We start from the raw sequence: 23,159 nt of genomic DNA on the forward strand, positions 1-23,159 counted from the left end.
AATCACAACACTTTTAGTCATCATAATTTGAGTAACGCAACAAAGTGACACAATAAAGCAGTGGAAAAGGAAGATGATTTTTAAGTATCAGTATTTTGGAAGAGAGGGTACAGGTTGACATGAGAAGCCAAGAGGCTGGGCAGTGTGTGGTTTGCAGCAGAAGAGTGAAGAGATCAGCAAGGTCTCCAAGGATATCAGGAAGTCTGTAGGTGCTGCCTCTGAGGATCACGCTCTCTGTACAACAGCTCTATTGTCCTATCGTACAACACCTGTGTTGTCCTATCAGCTCTCCTCTTTCTCATTGTTCATCGATTAACTGACATGAGAAAATGAACATCAGCATGTATCAGAGAGATCTGGGGAGCCGAGGGACTCCTGCTTTTACAGCTATGTCAAACTGACCATTTGCAGTTGTCTGACTGTATCCTTAACCCACATATACTGGACTTTCAGTCCTCATAGCTAAAGAGATGCAAAGCATAGCCTAAAACCACCGAAAGCTTCTTTAGTACAATACTGCATGTGTCTGTGTGCCTTGTCTCTTAATTTAGATGAGATCTATCAAGGTCCAGGCGGCTGCAGCTCGGCTGCTGTGAACAGCACCTGTTTTTTGAGTTATTCTCTGTGACTTCAGAGACACCTGCACACCAGCGAGGAGAGGGGAGCTCAGCACAGCTGACTGTACGTGTAGCCATCTCTGCCACATACCAGAGGGTGAACCTCACATGACTGCCATATAAAACCTCATTCACCTCACTGAGCTATGTCTTGGCAGACAGCATTAAACCTGTGACTTCCAAGTCTGCTTCTGAAGCCTCCTGCAGCCCTAGTCACAGATAACCCTTAGCTTGCACAGGAAGAGGTCCCATGGTTCTGGACCTGAAAGGGGAATTTCACAACTGTTTGAGCTTGCAATGGGTCTCAAGAACTGTATTCCAGAACTGCAAATTTTTAATGCCTGTAGTCAGTTAAAAATTAGGAGCAGAGCAGTATGCTTTTGCAAAATGTCTTGTCACCTAGATGATATTTTTGGGGATCTTTCCTAAGTGGTTTAAAATATCCTATCCTATCCTATCCTATCCTATCCTATATACATTTACACTGGGCTTTGCCAAGATGGTAACACAGATATCCTCTTAGAGGAGGTTAAGCTGTAAAGGGAGGGAGCGATTTTCTAGAGAGCTACGTGGGCATGTTAATTACCAAGGTTAATAAAAGGGTGATCTTTGTGAGCCTCGATTCTTAGGTGTCCAAATGGAAAGACTATTATAAGGGCTCTAATTTCCAGGGATGCTTGTAAAAAGGTACCTCATTTTGGGCACCTTAAAACTGAATATATTCAGATCAATTACAGTCTTAATAAATAGATCAAAAAAGGCTAGAAATTGGAGAGGTACTGGCCAATTCTTTTACTCCCTCTGATAATGCTGGATTATAACTTAGTGTTATGTCATTGAAAAAAAAATAAGGAAAGCAACAAGATGCTATTTTTAGAAATCTCAGACATGATAAAGAAGTTAAAATAAAAATTTTTTAAAAAGGGTTTTTACAAGGATGTCAAAACTACCAACCCCTCTTCTGCCCCAATATGCAACATCACCTAGTTTGGCAAAAGGAGGACTAAAAAGCATTCAAACTTCTAAAAACCACCAACTGGCTCTAGCCTGGACAGGTAAGTGAGTAATTCACTCACTAACCAAAGGATTGGCAAAGGTCCTGCCACGACAGCAACCTTCTCCCTGCTCTGCATAGCCCGGCTCTCTGCCTATCCCAGTCCTAACCTCCTGAAAAGGAGGAGCTTTGCTCTGTCTCTTCCTTATTTATAACTTGTCGAGAGCTGGGAGGGAGGGACAGGTGAGCTCCCTGTGGTGCATCCTGCTGCTGCCTGCCCGTGCCAGCCTCGCACCACAAATGCCTCCCGCACAGCGCGGTGGCCGCCTCCGCGCCCTGGGGTTCCTCTGCCTGTGGGCAGTGGTGGAAGCAAGGACCAGAACTTACTACCTCGGGATTGTGGAAGAGAACTGGGACTATGCACCATCTGGGAAAAATCTGATCACGGGGCAAAGCCTCTTAGAGGACAAGTAAGTGACCGGGGGCTTTGCTAAGCTGGAGGTGTACCAACAGCTCCAAACCAAAATTGGTTGATGTGGTAACTTCGCTGCAAATGTCTTAAGACGGACTTTTCCTTGCTTTTATTCTGATGATGTTGTCATAGGTGGGAATTCAGGTTCAAGGCAGGAGTAGACTTCGATTGATTTCTCTTCCATTGTGGTTGATTAAGCAAAGTGATAGTTAGCATGTATTTGAAGAGGATGTTAATGAATGAATATTGGCCAAGAAAGCATCAGGTATGGGCTCAATATCCCACACATGAATTTCATAGAGATGCAGGTATCTCTGGGACTTGGTATCAAAAAGCAAACTGCAACTTTGCTGTAACCAAGCACTGCTCTTTTCAGTAAGACACAAAACTCTGTTTAACTGGCAAAAGGTTTTAAGTATTCTCCCTGGTAAAAATCGGGGAACTTGGTATGATATCGTGATGTGTATAGTACCTACGAATGAGATACAAGTCCCTATATCCATGCAATCTATACCACTGTGGGGACCCCCATTTGGGAAATGTATTTAAATAAGTGCTTAGATACACAATAGTGAATGGTCAGACAGAATTCCTGGTGCTCTCTGAAACTGGGAAGTGTAGGTGAGCACTGTGATGAATCGTGCCTTGGCCAGTGCAAACAGGTGTGTCTGTTCTCATGTCCACACTGCTGGGGCTGGCTGTGTGTTCCTCCCACAGCAGGAGAGCTGGCCTGGACATCGGACGGAGATGGCTCCGATCCCTGGTGCCTCTCTAAAGAATGATTTGGGTTGGAAGGAACCTTTAAAAGTCATCTCATTCACCTCCCCTGCTGTGTTCAGGGACATCTTCAACTAGGTCAGGCTGCTCAGAGGCACATCCATGCTGAATTTGAATGCTTCCAGGGATGGGGCATCCACCACCTCTCTGGGCAATGTGTGCTGGTGTTTTACCACCTTCATTGTTAAAAACTTTTTTCTTACATCTGAATTGACTTTGTTTTGTTTAAAACCATTACTTCTTACATCATGGGATTCAACTGTGTGGGAATATTTTTAACATTTCATGGATATTTTTGACACACTAGAGGTATTTTGGGAATCCTTCCTCTGTGTCTAGGCTTGGGATTGGAGTGGGAGCTTTAAGTGAAGTCCTGGTCTCTGTACAAGGTTTGGAGGCTCACTGGGAGCTAGATGCTGCATCCCAGAAGTTAGAGATGGAAATGTACTTTCTGACTTTTCCGGAAATCCCAAGCCATGTTGGACATGTCTCTAGTGGTCAGTAATTTCAGAATCACTCTCAGATGAATTTCATAAAAGAAATTATTTTGTCACAAGAAGGAGATGAGAAAGAGTTTTATTTTTCAATACAAATTTATGCTTAAGCTTTTAACAGCTAGGGGTCCCAGATAGCATCCAAGTCAATAGGTGTTACCTTTATAGATAGAATTAAGGGTAATAGTTTGTTCCTAGCCCATGAAAACAAGGTTTACTGGCAAAGTTATTCTTCATTAATGTTAAATACTTGAGTTTCTCACTTTCCTAGTCTTAATAGAGCAGATAACTTTCTCCACTCACTAAACTAGAATATCTCTCACTGTAGAGTAGTTCAGCTTTTACTGAAGAGCAGCTACTTATAAATCCACTTCAATGGAGAGATATTCAATAGAGAGATACCACAGAGAGATTGGAATCTGTTCTGTAAATTGTACTTTTAAGGCTGTCTGCACTTTGTGCTCCCTGAACACCAAGTGGCACATTTACTTTTAAGTCTGTGACATAAATGCAATTCTTTTTACAAAATGGCAGGACAGGGATGGAAGATAGCTTACATCTTCAGTCACCACGGCAATGTAATAATTACAGAATGCTAATTCCAAAAGGTTTACCCACAGAGGATTTTAATGTAGATGGTACATTCAAAGCTGGGAAGATGCTTGCCATGACTTCCCTACATGCGGGATAATTAAGAGATTTTTGTTATCTTACTCAATTTCTAAACTGTATTGAGTTGAGCCAGGATAAAGTGCTGTATTCTGGAATAATAGCGTGTCTGCATAAGCATGTGGGTTAAATAGTGAATCAGTAATAGCTATTTTGACTATTCAGCTCTTTAGGATAATCTCTAATGTAAATTTAAAGCAGTATAATAATGGGCTACTTTTCAGCTAATTGATTGGTTCCTATGGATATTATTAAAAAAGTAGTTCCATAAGCAAAGTTTAAGGGCCAGTTTCCAGGTAGGGATAGGAAAGCATTTTGAGCTGGCTCTGTTCTGCAAGCAGCAATGCTCAGGCTCGCTGAGCCTAGCACTTCTCATCTTGTGAAGCACCCTCACAGCACCCATCTGATGAGGCACTAGCCCACTTTTATTGAGAAGGAAGTGAAGATAAAGAGGTTGCAGACAAGCTGATTATCTTTAAAGGAATTGGTGCATATGCAAAAAGGAATGTTCCCTTTGATTCCAGCTAGCCCGCAGAGATATAATCAAAACCACTTATTCTTCAGTACTTAATGAAAATCCTGAATTAGCAAGTGTGCAATGGAAAGTGTTACATTGCCTGGATCAGATAATGACATTTAAAAGATGATTTTCAGTGTTGCTTGCCAAAGTCAAGAATATCTTCCTCAACTTTTAGTTTTTGGTAGTAAAGAGGATAAAGGAGGCTTTGGTAGATGAGGCATGGGGCTGGAAATCAGGTGAGCATATCCTGGCACCAGACTCAGCTATGCTGCTCAGACCCTGCTGTGCTGGTGCTGAGTGAGATGCCTCTGGAGCCAGGAATCCTAGTGCTGCATCAGAACCTGCCTGGGTGTGAGCTGAAAAGACTGCCTCTCGTCAGAGCTGATTAGCCCAAATGATCCCTGAATTAGCAGAACTATTCTGCTTGGTTGATAATTTTTTTGATGCCTTGTCTTACTGCAGTGCTCCAGAGCCAGCCTGCTGCTTGCAGAGAATAAATATCTTGCTGTACATCAGTACTTTTAAAGTAAAAAGACTAATGAGGCTGTTCACCTCTGCCCTTTGTCTTGTCTAAGCTTGAGCCCTCAAGCTGTTCTACTAATTCTCGTAATTTGGAGTGCTATGAGTGCAGCCAAGATATTTCACTCTCTTCTCCCTTCAGAAATTAAACTTAGATTTTCTGAAGCACACAGGGCTTTGGAAATCGCAGATCCAAATTATGGCCACTGAGATAGGTGAGCTGTGAAGATGGTCAGCATCCCTTCCCACCTTATATAATTGGTGGAAGAGCTGACCGTGAAACTGTGCTGGACTAGACACACAGGGGGGAAGGTGCTATCAGTGCTGCTGGATGTGATGCAGACCCCAGCAAGATTTTGTGAGTTATTGCTGATGTAGGAGAGTGAGCTTGGATGTTTTCTGCTTTCTTTAATGGCCACATGGGAAATGGCCTTTCAAGCGGAAAATACACCTAGGTGTTGTGGCTTGACATCCACCAGTCATTATTTCCCCACTGTAGCTCAGCCCTCAGGATTAAAGTTTAGTTGATAATCCCCTGAAATTAGCTTGATACTAGTTTATATGATGGACACTTAAATCTTGCTTTGCTGGTGGTAAACGTTAGTAAGTTTTGCCTGATGTAGTAGCTCATCCCTTCTCTTTAGGCCACCAATCCTACACTTATCTAGGGCAAGTCTTGCACCCACCAACACTAACGGGCGTTTTTTGCTACCACAGCATCAAACATGGTTTGTGCAATTTGCCTACGAGGAGATCCCACCCAGAGAAATGACGGTGAAACTGTCGTCACAAATGCTACACTAATGGCTGAGTCATTGTGCGGCCAAATAACCCAATTGCAACAGCAGAGATGATCATTGTGGGAAGGGTCGACATCAAAAGGGTATTTGAGGTGAAATCCTGGCTCTAATAAAGCCTGAGAGGAGCTTTGTTACTGACTTCAGGGGCAAGTTTATTGTAGGAGGGAAACCATCATACCACACCTGTGATACCTCAGAGCCTCATCTAAGATTTTATGGATTTTATTGACCTCTGTGGCTCATGTGGGTCAGAAAAAGCCTAAAACATCCTTTGAGAGCTTTGTGTCTCTGTCTTTTGAGGACAGTCAACTTTGTTGCTTGACGCTTTGTGGTCAGGGCACCTTTTACAAAGGTGAGTTGGCACCACTGGTCCCCCTTCGTTGGCCATCCCTCAAGGACAGACATTGCACTGGCCTGAGCATGGGAGTCATGGTGTGGTGGAGGGTTACCCTGAACAGGTGACATGGCCCAGGGGTTAAAACAATTGTGGCATCTGGAGCCCTGTCCTGGCACCATCCTGGCTTACTTCAGCCACAGGAAAAATCAGGAACTTTGAGGAAATAAAACAGTTATAAACCCAAACACAGAGTATGTAAAGAGGATGGAGAGTAAGGTAGGTTTCATCATCTACAGATTTTAGGGAATAAACCCATAAAGATGATTGTTTAAATGGTTACGGGAGTAAAGTCTATGGGACTTGAGTGGAATAATGACAACAAAAAGAAATTTTGCATTTGCATACAGTTGCACCCAGGAGTGTACAGTAGCTATTGGGAATGTCAACCACAGGAGAAAATTTGGGACTCCACATCTAGTAGTTATTCTGAGTGCTGTTTTTTGGCACTTAGTGGTGATTAGAGCAGCAAACAAACTCAGGAGGCTTAGAAATTGTATCAGTGAGGATCTGTCTCCAGGCTACTGAAGAGCTGTTTGCTTGGTCATGCACAAGGTGTCTTCCCATTTCCTACTGCTCGCTGTAACACAGTGCTCATGTAAGCACCTCTTGGAAAACATAACCTCTGTTAGGTTGTAGCCTTGAGAGCAAAGGTAACAAACACAGTAAAAATTATGGCAAAACACTTCTTCTGTGTGATTAAAGAAATGGGTGTAGAAATTACTCTTCATGGTCCTATCCTAACTCATGGATCTACCTGGAAATGGCAGATTATCTGCATGTCTAGACTTGATTTGAAGCAGAATCTACATGACACTCTTGTTTTACTCTTTCTCTCTGTGGAAGAGTCGTATTACTCATCATTGCAGGGAACTGGATGTCTGTAATTATGCTTACACTTATTTTAAAGAATGAGAGTTAATTCCCTGTTAATAACTCCCTGTTCCACCCAGGTGCATTGCCAGTCTTTCTTGGAGCTTTGCTACTGCTGACAGGGGTCAAGCACTAAAATGAAATCAGACACAGAAATGAAGGCAAGATTTGCATGGCTTTCTTAGTCTGAACAAGATTTTTTATGCCCTGATTTGCAAGCCTGCTTATCTCTATATGTAACCTCGAGACTGGCCTGACTGCAAGAGATGTAGGAGGAAATTTAGGAAGCTTGCATGGGTACTACGCCAGAGGATGGAGTATTCCCTATTACTGCAGGAAGAAAGGCTGTCTGAGCATCATGATGTTATGCACATGAAGTGCAGGCTGACAACTGAGTTGGAGGGAAATAGTTAAAATTTAGTGGAGCAGTTCTTACATCTGCACAAGATCAGAAAGATGAAAGAGGTTCAGACAGCAACATCACAAAGCCACCAGGAGGATGAAGCAGTTTGAAATGAGCAGGAGAGTATGAAGAGGTAGGGAGAAGCTTTGTCTTCTTGTGACAAGAGAGGAATGACAGATAGGAAGCATTTTGGCATTAGGTCCAGTGTGGGTATTCCTTCTGCAAAAGGACTTTTAAGAGCTGTAATGTGAAGCACATCAACACTCATAAAGAGGCATGGAGCTACCAGCTACATGGGAAGGCTGAGGTGGGCCCCCAAAATTCTCCTGGATGACATGTGGCAACCTGGGCACCTAGAATGGGACTCAAAACAACCAGAGTGCTCTGTTTTCAGGTACTGAGGGCAACCAAAAGGATGTGTGGGAAATATATCTCTGTACACACAGAGCATCACCTAGACTGTGACTGGCTGCAGCTGATACCCATTGCTCCCATTTGAATAGTCCTCCTTTCAGAAGGCTGCCACTAAAAAGACTTCTTTTCCTGACTTCTAGATAGCTTTAAGCAGGAGGCAAGCACAGATCCAGATATTATAGCATAGCTTTAGGCACTGAGAAAGTCTCCAATGTCTAAGCCAAGAGGGTTTTCTCACAGTAATTTCTTGAACTTCTGTGACTAACTGGATGTTGGGATCTTGATCTATGCATTTAAAGGAGCTAGGCTCATGTGAAGCATTTAACAAAGCCTGACTAATAAGTGCATTTTTCTGGGGTACAATTATCCTTCTTCAGAAGAGGCAGTGTATCCCAGGGGTGTTATGGGAGAGTGTGCAATGTTGTCTGGACATAAAGACACTGTCATCATGGCAAAAGCATGGTGCCACTGCACCAAAATATTTGGTGGATGGTGAAATTGGAAAAAAAATGATGAAAAATATCTCCCGAAAATAGAGAATTTCTGAAAAAATCTATTGGATATTCTTCTAGAGAAAATTTCTTACAAACCATTTTTAAAAATCAATTCATAATTCGAATTAGGGCATAGCCACATGAATACATTGCCATGAGGTAAGGAAGCACGTGCATTTAGATTGCACTCCTATTGACACCACCTCCTACTCTGTGGTAAAGACTCTGGTGGCAGCTCTTCCCCCAGGCAATAGAAGGTATCTTCTCCTAGGTGAATGTGGTGAGACTTGCCAGGTATTGCTATGTGCACAGACAGCTACCACAGACCTGCCAATCCACTGAAAATCCAGATTTCTCGGCAACTCATTCCTTAACCCTGCTTTTGGGGTGTGTTTATCCAGTATACATTATTCTCTGAAGGAGCAGAATGAGAAGCTTCTGCCCCTTCCCCCCATCCTACCCCACTGTTTCTGCCACAGCCGTATTATCGACAAGGCTTTAATTTGTGCCAAAACTTGTTGCTTCTTATAGAGCACACATTTCAAATGAAAAAGTATACTTTTTGGAGACTTTTGTATCTGGATCACATCAGGGGTCTGTGTTAGTGATCACTGAGGTGCAATGACCACAGCTGGGGGGATGTTCTGGGTTATGGTGTCATAGAAATCACAGAATCATAGAAAGGTTTGGGTGGAGGGAGAAGAGGATCTTGTGGTGAAGAACTTAAAGCAAATAATACCTTTCAACTTATGTGACATCCAACACTTTGGTTGCTTGCACTTCACAAAAGAATCTAAATGAAATTTGTTAAGCAAGTGAACTGACCAGTCAAAAACCTCACAATAAATATGAAATTGCTATATTTCTGCCAGTGATACTTCAGGAAAATGTAGTTCAACTTTTGAATGAGTTTTTTAGGAAGCATGAAAGTTCCAACAATCTTCAGGGGATGAAAAAGATCATGGAGCAGTCAATTATGGTGAAATTGGTCATAAAATCCCCTACTTGCTGTGTAGCAAAGGGTTTGATTTCTGCCTTCATTGAGTTTTATAATTAGGGATGAAGATTGTATATCATATTTACCAGCTGTGACATGGAGACAATTAAAAAATGGATTTTATATCATCACAGATAGGGTGGACATGGGTCATCAGTATGATGTTATAGTTACAAGGGCAAAACTGATTCCCAATTATGTAAGAAATATTGACTGGGAGCATCTCTGGCCCTAGGTGGAATATTACTTGCCTTTTGTGTGAGTTCTTGTGTTCAGACTTCAACACAGATAGAGAAATATTTGCCCTCAAAAGAGAGCTTTGTGAAAGATTTGTGGCATAAAGAATATCAGTGTGCTTGGTTTGTCCAGAAGAAGGGTAGGAGGCAATTTAGTCAATTAATTAAAACTTATGCAAGTGTCTGCATAGAAAAGAAGTTTCTGATGGTATGTGGCTCCTTTGATCTGAGACAAAACTTGGCTGGAACCAGTGGTTGCAGTGTGGAGCTGGATGATATTAGACTGCAAATGCAATTTAGGCTTCGAAGGGAGCAGGTGTTTAAAAGCTATAATATCTTAACCACTGACAATATGGTGGGTTCTCCGTCACTTGAAATTGCTATAAACATAGACTCTGGAATGTGGAAGTTATACATTTCATGCAAAACACATTTAATGCTACTCTTCCAGGGAGCTGAGTTGGTTGGTTAGAATCTCTTTAATTAGCTTTTGAAAAATCTTAATTTGGTTTTATTTTCCTTCCGAACAGTCATGCTTTCAGAGGTGAGGTTTCAAACCTTCAAAAGAGGGAGAAGCTGTTAAAATTGAGCAGCTTGAGGCTTGAGTGGCTGGTCCTCAATGAAGACTTGTAGCAACTGTGCTAAAGACCGGACCTGAAAGTGGGATGGTTGTTACTGTACAGAAAGGGTAGGCCCTGCTAGTCATGTCCTGATGTACTCCTGAGCTTTAATTCCACCAGCTGTGTGATGTGTCCCAGGGAACTATTTATCTGCACTGCAAGCACCCGTTATTTGATCAGTTCTTAAGGCAGGTTTACTGTCTCTCAAATTTTCCCTTCCCAACACTAGGTTTGCAAGAGTGTATGCAACAAGAGGAGCCAACCGGATAGGACGTGTGTACAAAAAGGCTATTTTTAGGCAATTCACAGATGACACTTACTCCCAGGAGATCCCCAAAGCAGCATGGCTGGGGTTCCTTGGGCCAGTCCTGAAGGCTGAAGAAGAGGATGTCTTTATCATCCATCTAAAAAACTTTGGCTCCCGCCCATACTCTGTGCATCCGCATGGAGTCTTCTATGACAAGGACTCTGAAGGTAAAAGCTGGTTTGCCTTTTCCTCTCTTTTTCCCCTGGAGTAACTAATATCATGGCTACAAGTCTGTCCAAGTATTTATTGTTATTGACATTGACATCAGAAGACTGTGGATCACCCTCTCATAAACCCATCAGTAATTGCAGCTGATGACTAAAACCAGGAACAGCCTCATCTCAAAACTTTTTGCCACAAACTTTCGACACCTGGGATAAATCCAGTACTGAAACAGGTTAGATGGGTCTATTTGCCTGAATTATTGTTCTGAATCATAAGTCATCAAAACATCTTCCCTCCTTCCTTCTACCTCTATTTGAATAGATGGAGTTCTTGCAACTAAATGTTTTCCTCTCTTTTGGCCTGTAACAGATATGATCTAATTTTCAGAATCCTGCACCTATGCATATGTATTTTTGTTAGAGGACTGTGTGGATGTGCCTACAGTCAGTACCCTCATCAGTCTTCTGTGAAAAAATACACACTCTTAGATGACAAGATTCTAGATGACTGATAAGAGTAAAGAGACTAGGAAGAAACAGATCCTGTTAATACATTTTTAAAGCTTTGTCTACCAATAAAAAATGGATTTTAACTCCCAATACATTTGTGGTGAGATTGACAGAAATTCTGAGTTTTTTCATAATTTCTCAGTAATTCTGTGTTTGTGAGTGCTGTTATTATTTTATAAATACACGTTAAAATAGAATAAATGACACATTTATTTAACAAAAACAACTAAGGGATGGTAAAATCTTCCTTTTTCCTTTTTATGTATTAGGAGCACTTTACCCTGATGGAACTGGTGGTAAAAGCAAGGAGGACGACTTTGTTGTTCCTGGTGGAAATTACACATACACATGGCCAGTAAGGAAAGATTATTCCCCAACTTTGGCAGACTCAAACTGCTTGACTTGGATTTACCATTCTCACATTGACACACCAAGAGATATTGCATCTGGTTTAATTGGGCCTCTGCTGGTGTGTAAAAAAGGTACTGAGCTAGAAACACTGAGCAAGCCCCTCTGCCAAGCTTGGCATCTTAACAGTCATTTTTGCTTACAGGTATAAACATGATGGTCTAGAGTCTATCCCTACATAGCCCATAAAAAGGGGCAAGGAATAGATGGGCCATTCCAGGAACATCCCAGGGTAGGTATTGTAGCTCTGGGACAACCCCCTTCCTGCTCCCCTTTGGCACGATAGATTTGCCTCGGCTGGTGGAGGGACTGCAGCATGCTCTGTGACCATCCCGTCGTGGCCGAGACCAAAAATAATACTTTCCCAAACTGGGGAAGTTTCAGGATGAACAAAGGACTCGTTGCTCAGGAAATGAAATTAGAGCTGGCTGGGTGACTTTGGCATTAGTGTTTACATATTTGAAGGCCCAGTGTTTGTAATTTTTTCCACATACAGAGTATGTATCTATTTTTGTTTACAAGTTATATCTCACAACCATATGGGGATGTGCACTGAACAGCCTGTCCTGTGTACTTTATAGCCTGCTAATGTCCATGCTGGAGCCATCATGAACCAGCCCTCTCCTCTTCATCAGCTGAGTAATTACCACCTCTCCCCCTGGGCTCATGTTACTCTGCCACCTCTTTTCAATAACTTCCAGAGTACAAAATCAGCCCTGATTTTATATACAGTACTTCTGTGAAGCAGGCTTTACATATGAAGAAGAGAATGACTTCAATGCGGAAAGGACAAGCCTAGTTTCCAGCTTATCTCACACAATTAAAATGTCTCACTCATATTCTCCTCGAGAGCCTTTGAAATCTGCAGAACTGAATATGTGACACTGAGCTGATAACTATGTGACAACACATGAAGCTAGGAGATAGCATATTCCAAACAATCCTAGCCTGAAAGGCCAGGTTGTCTGCATGTTTGGCCTTGAGTTCATGAAGGCAGATATCTACATGATGTTACTTCTCTAGTCCTCCAGCCAGTGCTGGTGGACACAGGACTGACAGCAAGGCTCTGAGCTCCCTCCTGTAGAAGGCAGAAGAGGCAAAGGTTTTCATGGGATCAGAGATAGACTGGACAATTGGATGAAGTCTACACCTGGCAGTGGATAATAACAGACTACTCGGTATCACCAGTCCTACAAGGTCTCAGGTTCCTCTCCAAACAGACACTAAGATAATGATATTGAACTTAGCTGGAATAGATTCTGTTCATCCTGTCTTCAGCCTTTTTAAATTTACATATCTAGTCCTAGATAACTCTCATGGATTCCTTGTCAGTCTGTGGAGAGTGAGCCACATTTAGAGGGCCACTCTGGGGTTGTGGTTCAGCATTTGCTTCAGTGCAACAGAAATGCAGGCTACCTCTCACCCCTCCTTAATTCCTTGTCAAAAAGCATGAGTCACTGGTTTCTGGATAGATCCAGCTCACGACCTGGCTCACTGTGGCAGAACACAGATGCTAATGCTGACAAAGGGACAGGGTTGAGCTCAAGGGGCCAAAGAGGGGAGAAATGGGTCAACAGATATTGGCAGGTACTTGTCCTCATGTCAGATCAAAAAGATACCAAAAATATCAGCTTGACTTAGATGAACTACCTTCTGGAGGCACTCATCTGTTCAAAGTCTGTTGGAGGGGGGTCAAAATGCCCTAGAAAATTAGGTGAAATTCATCCTGCCCTGCAGACTGAGGGCAAAGAACTGTATTTCCTCGAGTGCTCCAAGGTTATTGTCATTTTTAAATTCAATCCTCTCCAAGGCTTTTTTTATCACTTTCCTTTTCGTTTGCAATTTAGGAACTGCAGAAGAGACCACAATAGAAGGGACTGGTGCTGCTAATGCTTTTGCCCTGATGTTTAGCATTGTAGATGAAAACTTCAGCTGGTACCTTGATGAGAATATAAATACCTTCTGCTTAGAACCAGACACAGTTGACAAAGAGGATGAAGGTTTCCGGACCAGCAACCGAATGCATGGTGAGAAGGACTTTTGAGTAAATGGTGACCTACAGCAGTGACCAGGCTCTTTTCCCTTCAGTCAGACCTTCTGTCCCCTGTGATGTCTCTCCTTTATCTGTGTCAGCAAGGAATGTGTCAGAATGTTGAAGTACTGTGTCGATAAAAACCTCTCCCTAAATACAGTATGACACACTGGTTTGCAGAAAGGAGATTTGGCTTTCATGCCCAGCTCTGACATTTGTTTAGCATTTTATCTTAGGCAACAGATATAAGCCATTTTTTTTGTCCAGTTTTGAAAAGAGCAAAAAAAGCTGCAGAGCACTTTGAGATGTGTGTACTGAAAGAATTCTCAATGGGCTTGTGGATGATGGGCTGGCTGGTACAACCACTGCTGCCCTTCAGAGATATATTGGCCAATGGTACTTTGTGTTATTTGGACATTTGGTGTAAGAAGTTAATTCCAGATACTTCTGTATATTTTGGTTGTTCTGGGGAGCCTAGGAAATAAAATACTGTGCAACATATGAGTCTCATTCTCCTAGCATCCTGATACATTATCAGATGTAGAAGCTGAGGAAGACAGAGCTGACTACATTGATTTGGCTGATATAATTTTCAAATCTAAATTGCTTGAGCCTGGCATATAATGGTATATTTATGACTTAGAATAAGAGGAAATAGATTTCAGCCTTGCTGAATATCTGCAGAACAAGTTAATTTCATTATCAGGCCTTTTTGATGATGACTTGGCCTTTGCAACACCTTGATATTGCCCAGGAAGTTTTTCACAGACACAGAGAGAGAATTTGGGGCGTTTGATCATCCAGAGCAGTAAGATGTATGTTCGAAATGCTGCTCTTCAACAAGGAGCCTGTGAGGGGCTTATTCAGTGTGAACATTCAGGTAGTTTCTTTCTGGGCCAGGAAAGGATCATCCTTAGAAATGGGATCAGAGGCACTTTTCTTTCACCTCTCATAAAGTCTCATGCTTTTGTTTTTAGCTATTAATGGTTATATATATGGCAATCTCCCCGGCTTGGAGATGTGTGCCGACACTCCCATGTCCTGGCACTTGTTTGGCATGGGAAGCGAGATAGATATCCATGCTGCTTATTTCTACGGCCACACGTTCACTAGCAGAGACCAGAGAGCAGATGTCATCGGTCTCTTCCCAGCAACATTCATCACGGCGGAGATGACTCCGGGGAGCCCTGGCAGGTGGCTGATAACGTGCCAGGTTAATGAGCACTTACGAGGTATGCGCTATAGATCTCCCTCATCAGCCTCTACTGTGTTTGGAAGAGAAAACTGGGAGAGGCTTCCGGGGAAAGCAGGATTTGACACTTCTTTGTGACTTCGGAACAATTTGTAACTGTTTCACCAAATAAACATCATGAACATGAGTTTAGTCACCAGCAGAAATTGGGTGGGCCAAATCTTCAGCTAGTATGAATGACTTGGCCATGTAACTCATGTGAGGAAGACTTGCTAGACTCAGCTCTGTCCCCATGCTTCCTAGGCAAACCTGAGATTTTGATGAGCAGTGAGAGGAGCTTTCATCACCAATTTTTGTTGTAGATAAGTACTTACACATTAAAAAAAGTCATGCCAGCTGAACACTTAATATCTTTTTGCTTTATGGAAATCAGGCAAAACTTGGCAGTGTTTTCAGAAACCATTATGTAGAGGAATTTGATGGTGATTTTGTGATACTTGCGTGGTGCAAGACCCCAAAAGCATGCATCATAAACTACGTGTCATGGCAGCAGGCAATGTATAATTACCAAAGCAGAGATGAGTTGGGAGAATTCTTACACACTGATTTCAGTGGGATCTGCATCACGCAAAACAGACTTGATTCTGGCAAGCAACAAATACTTTCAGCAGAAATAACCCATCCGTATTTTAATGAAGTCAGGGGGAGATGATGCCATTTTGCAGATGTCTGGAGGCACTCTGAGCTCCAAAATCATTCTGCCATCCTTATGCAGATTAAGAAATTGAGTAAATAAGTCCACTAAAGAGTGTCATTGATGTCAGTGAGTTTCACCTGTTGCATAAAGTACCACCCAGGAAGGGTGTTGGTATCTGGCGTATTGTAGGCAGAGAATGTCTTTTGAAATAGAAATTTACTGTAGTAATTGTTTCCAATCCATGTAGCTCCCAGAGAATTTTGAATACACACTTGTATCCATAAGATTGCTGACTCTGCAGCTGGTCAGGGACTGTTTCCAGACTCTTTCTCCTCCCAGGTGGCATGGAGGCACTATATGATGTTCAGATCTGCCAAAAAAACCTGTCTCACTCTTCACCAATCAGTCACAAGAGAAGATATTACATCGCTGCTGAAGAAGTGCTCTGGAATTATGGACCTGACGGTTATGATAAATTCACTGGGCAGGGTTTGAACGCCACTGGCAGGTAAGGTTTCTTGTCAACTCCTGTTGTGCTTTAATTTCAGGAGTCCGTGTGACACTGCCCCAGTGATTCACCAGGGCTAGGTCCTGCACTGTCATTAATTTTAATTGAAAGGGGCAGGGAGGAATGGATTTAAACAACCTTGTCAGGAAGCTAGATGCGTAAGTGCGATGCTTCAAGGTGCGTTCTAGAAGCACTTATCTTACTCCATTAAGTCCATGGGGAAAGTGAGGCATGCCAAGTTCAACACAGTTAATGACCCATCATCGAGACTCTTCAGGTAGCTTTCACACTTACAATCAGTGGAGTTCAGAGGTGCCACAGTGGCAGAACTTTCCCCCCTGTTATTACTGATGGAGAGAGACAAATTTCATTATAGTGTCTCCCAGAAAAGCCAACAAGGATTAGAGACACAGTGTGCACAGTTCTTGCCCTAAGGTAAGTTGATACAGATGTCTCCCTAAGTAAATCAGGGTGAAACATAAAAGTCTAATGCACAATGAATGCCCATTTGTTAACTAATTCAAACCAGTAATATCTTTCTTTGTGTGCTAGAAAAGTGTATGCAGATTAGTAACTTGGGGGGTCATTTCTCCTGTGTCGGGAGTAATAACTTTATCTGAAATGAAGGGTTCTGCTTGAACCTTCAATTATTTAACCAGTTCGATTTGCTAATTCCACAGTGAATCTGCAACATATTTCACACAAGGGACTGACAGAATAGGAGGCCAATACTGGAAAGTTCGCTATGTGGGATATACTGACGCAACGTTCAGTAAGAAGACTTGGTCAGAGGACATGAAGCACCTGGGAATACTTGGTACAGTGAATATTTTCCCCTCCTGTCATTACATCAGGTTTGAATGTAGAACCAGCTGGACTGAGAGGGGAATTTAATGCACACAGCTCTGTCTTCTTTTGGTGAAAGTATGCTGGAGAGTAGTCCTTCTAATACCTTCCCTCACTCTGTTTATTAAGGCCCTGTTATAAAAGCTGAAGTGGGAGATACGGTGCTTGTTACTTTTGCCAACAAAGCCAGAAGAAGTTATAGCATCATGGCCCATGGTGTAAGCTTCAGCAAGCTGTCAGAAGGTGCTCCCTACTTAGATGGTAAGTTTTGGTTGCACTACTGCATCCAGAATACTTGAGTCCAAAAATCTGCTGCTGAGCTCTGCAGGTTTGCCCTTTCGTGGGTGCTAAGGCACAAAAGGGATCATTTGATTAGTTGTATCTACCCTTCATGACACAACCCATGGGACTCCACAGTCTGCAAATGTGATGGTTCGTCTCCTTGGATATGTTCCAGACAAGATATCTAAAACCAGCTGAGGTCCACATCGAACAAAAGTCACAAGCACAATCAATTTCTACTCATTCTAATCTAATATTGCTCCATTGCAACCAGTGGATCTCCTCTGGACATGTTCCAGAATTATGAATCTTAGGATCTCGCATGATGGCCCTGCTGAATCTTTGGCTATAGCTATCCATGTGGTCCCAGCTGCTTCACTCCCAATTCTCTAATCCGGGCTGGGCATTGCCCTTGCTTTACTTCAGGATAGTCAGTGTCAAAGGCAGCTTTTATCTGATTGCCCTGGAACATGAAGGACTGATAATCCTTATTAATTCTTATAAATACATAAATGCCGAAATGGAGCATATATTAAATTCTTCCTCTCGTTTTGTGCAAGCACAGGGTCCTTTCACCTAAATTTAACTATTTGATGTTAAATTTCATGTTCAATTGGTAGGCACCTTTTACAGCCAGTGACAAGACCCTTTGGAGATGTGATTCTCTCTTCACCAACAACAGAAGTCTAGAGATTGGGTTAGGGACTAAGCTTGAGATGGCCCAATTAAGGTGAGATGAATCCAATTCATAGCACCTACAGAGATAATGCTGTGGTCTCCAAAAAAGTTTTTGCTGCATTTTCAGCACTGAAAAGTGTTGCTGTCACCCAGCCCCCTGCGGGGCTGGGGCAGCGTGATGCCAATCAATCCCAGCCCATCCCCTGGATCGAGTTTCCCGAAGAGGCAGACTCAGAGGGTGGGTCGAGGGGTGGCTCAGAAGCCTAAGCTGCACCCCCTGGGCGGTGCCGGGTCCAAGCCGCCTCCCCCTGTTCGGGAAGATTCCCGGTTACTCGGTTGTTCCCTGGTTCTCTGTTATAACTCCCGCCTCATGGTTTACCCCAGTGGTTCTTGTTAAATTGTATCCTCCCCCTGGCTTGTAACTCATTGGTTGCTTTCCCCTTTCGCCACGGTTTTCAAACTCTCTATAAAACTGAGGACAAGCCTCGGGGAGGATCCCATCCCATCCCATCCCATCCCATCCCATCCCATCCCATCCCATCCCATCCCATCCCATCCCATCCCATCCCTTCCGAGTTTGTTCAGGTTGTGAAACTTCCAACAATAAACCTGTTAGGAGCCAGACCAGAACAGCCTCTCTCTTCCTTTGTCTCCGAGCTAACGTGAGCTGATCCCATCGGCTCCTGCCGTGTTCCCTCTGCAAAGAAGCCGGCGAGCCAGCCCAGCAAATAGCTCTTTTCCTGATTCCGAAGTCGCTTCAGCGACACAGAGAAGTAACGCAGCTGGACTGTCTCTGACCTGGGGCATGTCAGAGCTCATGCCTCGAGCACAAGTACTGCATTAGGTTGGCGCCCAGTGTGGGGCAAGAAATGTAGTTTTCTTGTTGCCTAAAATTGCTTTGTTTCCACTACAACACATCAAAAGAAACTCATGGGACATAATCCCTCTTTTGACAATTGTGCCGAGAGAGAATTAGGTCAACATGTAAAACTCATCATACAATAAAATCAATGCAAAAGGCTTTATTAAATTGTTGTCTCTTGTTGCTGACTTTGCAACTCAACAAATTCGCCAGGAGACAAAACATGAAAAAAACAACTGGCTTGAGTTCAGCCTTGAAGTTATCTGCACAGATCCTAATGCCACCCATGTCAGAGACAGTTCTCCAATGGAAGTGCCGCTTCCCTCTGCTTGCAGAGCTGTTGTGCTTTCATTTAACACTCCCTGGTAATAGCGCCCTTCAGCACTGCATCCTTCGGTGCGTAGCAAAATCAGCCCAAAACCATGTTCAGCAGCCATGTGAGCTGGCACACCTCTGGGTCTTTGGAGAGGAACCTGACTCCAGATTCATCAATAATCTTTCTGCCCCTTCTTCTCTCCTTTTAACTCTTGGATTTCCATTACATCTATCTACAAGTGTACACATGCAGGAATCCTGTAGGCATACATGAAGAGGCTGTAGGTTTATGCTGAGGGTAAATAATTTTTCAGAAGTTGCATATTGTCTGAATGCAGCTTATTCATGGGAAAATACTGTAAATAAACATACCTGCATCTGGAGATGAGTGCAGACGTATGTTTTTTCCAGTTGTGCTCTCAGGAAATACCTTTGCATATTGCATTTGGCACTTGTTGGTCGCAGAAGGTTTTTGACTCCAAATCAATGTTTTTGTTATTGAGCACTGTTGCAGGATGAGTCCAGTAGTATCAGATACCGTGGAAGCCATACTCTGCTTTGTACTGCAGTTTGCAGCAAATAGCTGTGTTTAGATGTAATACTGCTATTTTCACTTGTGTCTAAGTTTCTAAGAAGATTTTCTTGGAGTATTAGAGACTGACTGTGCTGAGAAAATCTAGACAATGAATGCTTAAGTGTTAAACAAAATCTAAATCCACCCTTTGCATGACAGCAGACAATGGCCCAAATCCTTTAAAAGTAGCCTCCAACAAAGAGCAATATCATCCACTCTGGAGATGCTGACAGAGGCTTCTGTGCATTGCTACAAAATTGAAAAGAAACAATTACCAGGGTCAGATTTGTTCTGAATTTCTAAAGAACCACAGTTCCAGCTCCACTCACTAATGTAATTGATTTGTTGGTGCTTAATGAAAAGCAGAGTCTGAGTTTGTGCCACAGATAAATTCCACGATAGGGCAGATAAGCTACATTCGAGGAAGCCATTTAAGCACCAAGATGAGCTCTGCATCCCTTGTCTGATTGAATCAAGATAATCCAATCCAAAGTTGGATGGTGTCTGAGTGGAGCAGTTGAACTTGTTCTGCGGGGAATGGGCTTGGTTGTCGCCGTGGCACGGGACTCAGGTGCGATGTCCCCATGGCATAACTGCCCAGGCTATGGGATGGTGCTGTGGTGGCAAGGGGGAGCTTCTCCACAGAAATCAGCAGCTATGCTTGACTTCCATCCAACTCTTGTAGTCAGGAAGACAAAGCCTTCCTGTAATCTTGGTGCATCTCAACTTTCTCTCTACAGGCTACCTGAAGCCAGGAGCCCACGTTAAGCCAGGTGAAACCTTCACGTACAAGTGGAGGGTGCCTGAGAATGGAGGTCCAACAGAGAGTGACCCCCCGTGCCTGACCTATCTTTACTATTCAGCCACTGATGCTGTCAAGGACACCAACTCTGGCCTCGTGGGACCTTTGCTGGTCTGCCGGAAGAACACTCTGAATCACGACGGGACACAGGTGCCCAGCGTGAATATCTGCTTGTCCCTAACAGCAGGGTGGTGCACTGGGGGTTCCCATATGGGCAATTTCCTCAGTTTCCCGGCTCAGTTTACAGAGATTAAACAAATGTCACTCCTCGGGGTAAAAGCTAAGCTAAAGGTGTGGTTAATAAGACAAAATCATAATTTCCTAATATTCTGGCTCTTTCCTAGCTTTTCTGTCTTTTCCATGCAATGAATACCTCTTTTCACACCAGGTAATGGACATTTTATGTATCCTTCTGGCTGATGAAAAAGGTGCCAATCCTTGTCTCCATGTAGACTTAGTAAGAAGGTGGCTTCAGGGAAAAGAAGGCTTTGTTAAAAAAACTTATTCATTTTTATTGAATAGACTTTTTTTTATGTCTTGTCCTCCTTCTTGTCTACAGAAAGGAATAGACAGAGAATTTTACCTCCTTTTTTCAATCTTTGATGAGAATGACAGCTGGTATCTGAACAAGAATATTGAAGCATTCACTGGAGACCCTTCAAAAGTAGATGAAAATGATGCTGATTTCATGGAATCCAACAAAATGCATGGTATGAAATACCTAATATCTCTTAATGATACCTTTTCTTCAATCATATTAGGAAGATGGGTTGGCAGGTTTTATCATCATTCACAGCTCACTGCACTGCACGGGAGAGTGAGCTGGAAAGCTGTCAGTCAGATTATAGTCAGCTCCTGATGCCCTCAGAAAGCATGTTGAAACCCCAGTCACAATAGCAACAAATGCATCCACCTACCAACTACACCTGGAGAAAGGGAACAGAGCATTGGTTTTAGATACAACAGTTCTGTAAAAAGGCACAATGCCAGAGATGGGCATCAGCTGCAGAAGAAGCCAATGTTCACTAGTGTTTTAAATTTCACTGCTGGTCTTGGCACTGACTTAGGCAGTAAAGTCCATCTGCTCTGCTCTGCTCTACCATTTGGGCAGTGACCACCTCTGGAAGAGAAGAGGCGAAAACTAGGGGAATGGCTAAAAAGATTTTAAAACATCATTTCTGGATGCAAGTATCTGACTTCAGCATGGATCTCCTCAAAGGTATCCCTGGGATGACAGACTTGAGCAAATCACATAACCTTATCTTTGCTTTAGATATATGTTGTTAGAGAACCCTGGGGTTTCTGGACCCATCTATTTTATTCTTCCACTATGAGATGGATCTCGTACTGAAGTTTTATGCTTTAATAGCATCTTTCATACATTGAACACAGAGAACATTTGAGGATTAGGGAGTTTAGCCTCCTAGTGCCCTTGTAAAAGAAAGATATACATTTAGGAAGTAAAGGTGGAAATCAAAGGTCGAAATCACATAAAAAGGCTCCATCAGAACTGAATTTGTATCTCAGACTTTTTATGGCCCTCTCCATAGCCTTAATCACCTAATTATACATTTTCCAGGCTGAAAGGAGGTACCTAATTTTTACACTTGGCTGGTGTTTGGGAGGCACACCGAAAAGCTCAGAGGAGGAGTGCTACATCACTGCAAAGGGCTATTACAAGATTTTACAGGCTAAAACCCAAGAGGTAGAAGTTCTGAGTTTATAGGAATAGTATTTAGATGTTAATTTGGTGTGCTCCAATGCTACCCTTGCTTCACAAAATGCCCCTTTAGTGACTTGCTGAGTTGTGAGTCTCTGGCCAGGAAGGCGATAGGAGGCTGTCTAATGGGTTTCTGTGGACCTGCTGCTAACCAAGATTTTTCCTTCTCCTCTAGCTGTCAATGGCTACTTGTATGGCAATCTGCCAGGCCTGACCATGTGCAAGAATGACAGGGTCTCCTGGCACCTCATTGGGCTGGGCAGTCACTACGACATGCACGGGGTCCATTTTCAAGGAAACACCATTGACTTGAGAGGGACGACGAGGGACGGGCTGGCCTTGTTTCCTCATTTATCAGGGACAGCACTAATGCAGCCAGACCGTGTGGGTATGTTCATGAACTGATCTTGGTTGTGTGGCACTTGCAGATACCAGTCAGTCAAAATGACAGTCAGTGAGAGACTCTGCTCTGCACAAGGAGCATGCTTCCTGAAAGCATGGAGACTGTGGGGACCTGGCATAGCTGAGAATTCAGGCTGGGTTACTTTTCTGGGAAGGTGTATAAATCAAATATGCATGTGCACCAAAGACCAGAGGCTCTAATGACCTTGGGACATGCAGAGCAGCAGGCAGAGAGATAGTTAAGAGGATGCTCACAGAATTTCTGGAATTCTCCAAACAGACTTTTTTAGAAAAGCAAATCCACTGCCAGGTGGATAGTCAGCATCATTTAAGGTATTTTAGGACTTCAACAAAAGCTTTTCAATAATAGTCAGCCTTTAGGAGTTTCTTCAGAAGCTTATACATTAAAGGTACTTTTAAATCTCATGGGTAATCCAGTGATTCATACTTCAAACTACGAGAGTATGAGTTGTTTGCTGGAGACACCAAATAAGCTTCATAATACAGAGTACAACATTACTTTGCTTTACACTGGTGCAACTCTGTTTAGATCAACAGAATCATCAG

The 23,159-nt window shown here is 42.9% G+C and overlaps 1 protein-coding gene across 1 annotated transcript in view; it reads left to right on the forward strand.

Moving 5' to 3' along the window:
• Positions 1-1,911: 1,911 nt before the first annotated feature.
• Positions 1,912-23,159, forward strand: part of HEPHL1 (hephaestin like 1) — a gene marked incomplete at both ends in the record, with an annotated part of 33,481 nt that continues 12,233 nt past the window's right edge. Inside the window, 11 exons of the mRNA XM_082277806.1 lie at positions 1,912-2,081; positions 10,523-10,767; positions 11,544-11,756; positions 13,530-13,709; positions 14,692-14,946; positions 15,943-16,111; positions 16,792-16,928; positions 17,087-17,218; positions 20,409-20,620; positions 21,030-21,180; positions 22,366-22,578. Of these exons, the coding sequence (XP_082133932.1) occupies positions 1,912-2,081; positions 10,523-10,767; positions 11,544-11,756; positions 13,530-13,709; positions 14,692-14,946; positions 15,943-16,111; positions 16,792-16,928; positions 17,087-17,218; positions 20,409-20,620; positions 21,030-21,180; positions 22,366-22,578 (2,077 nt within the window). The remainder of the gene's footprint in view (positions 2,082-10,522; positions 10,768-11,543; positions 11,757-13,529; positions 13,710-14,691; positions 14,947-15,942; positions 16,112-16,791; positions 16,929-17,086; positions 17,219-20,408; positions 20,621-21,029; positions 21,181-22,365; positions 22,579-23,159) is intronic.

Source organism: Coloeus monedula (genome assembly GCF_965178545.1).
Source record: "Coloeus monedula genome assembly, chromosome: 3".
Taxonomy (NCBI): Eukaryota; Metazoa; Chordata; class Aves; order Passeriformes; family Corvidae; genus Coloeus; species Coloeus monedula.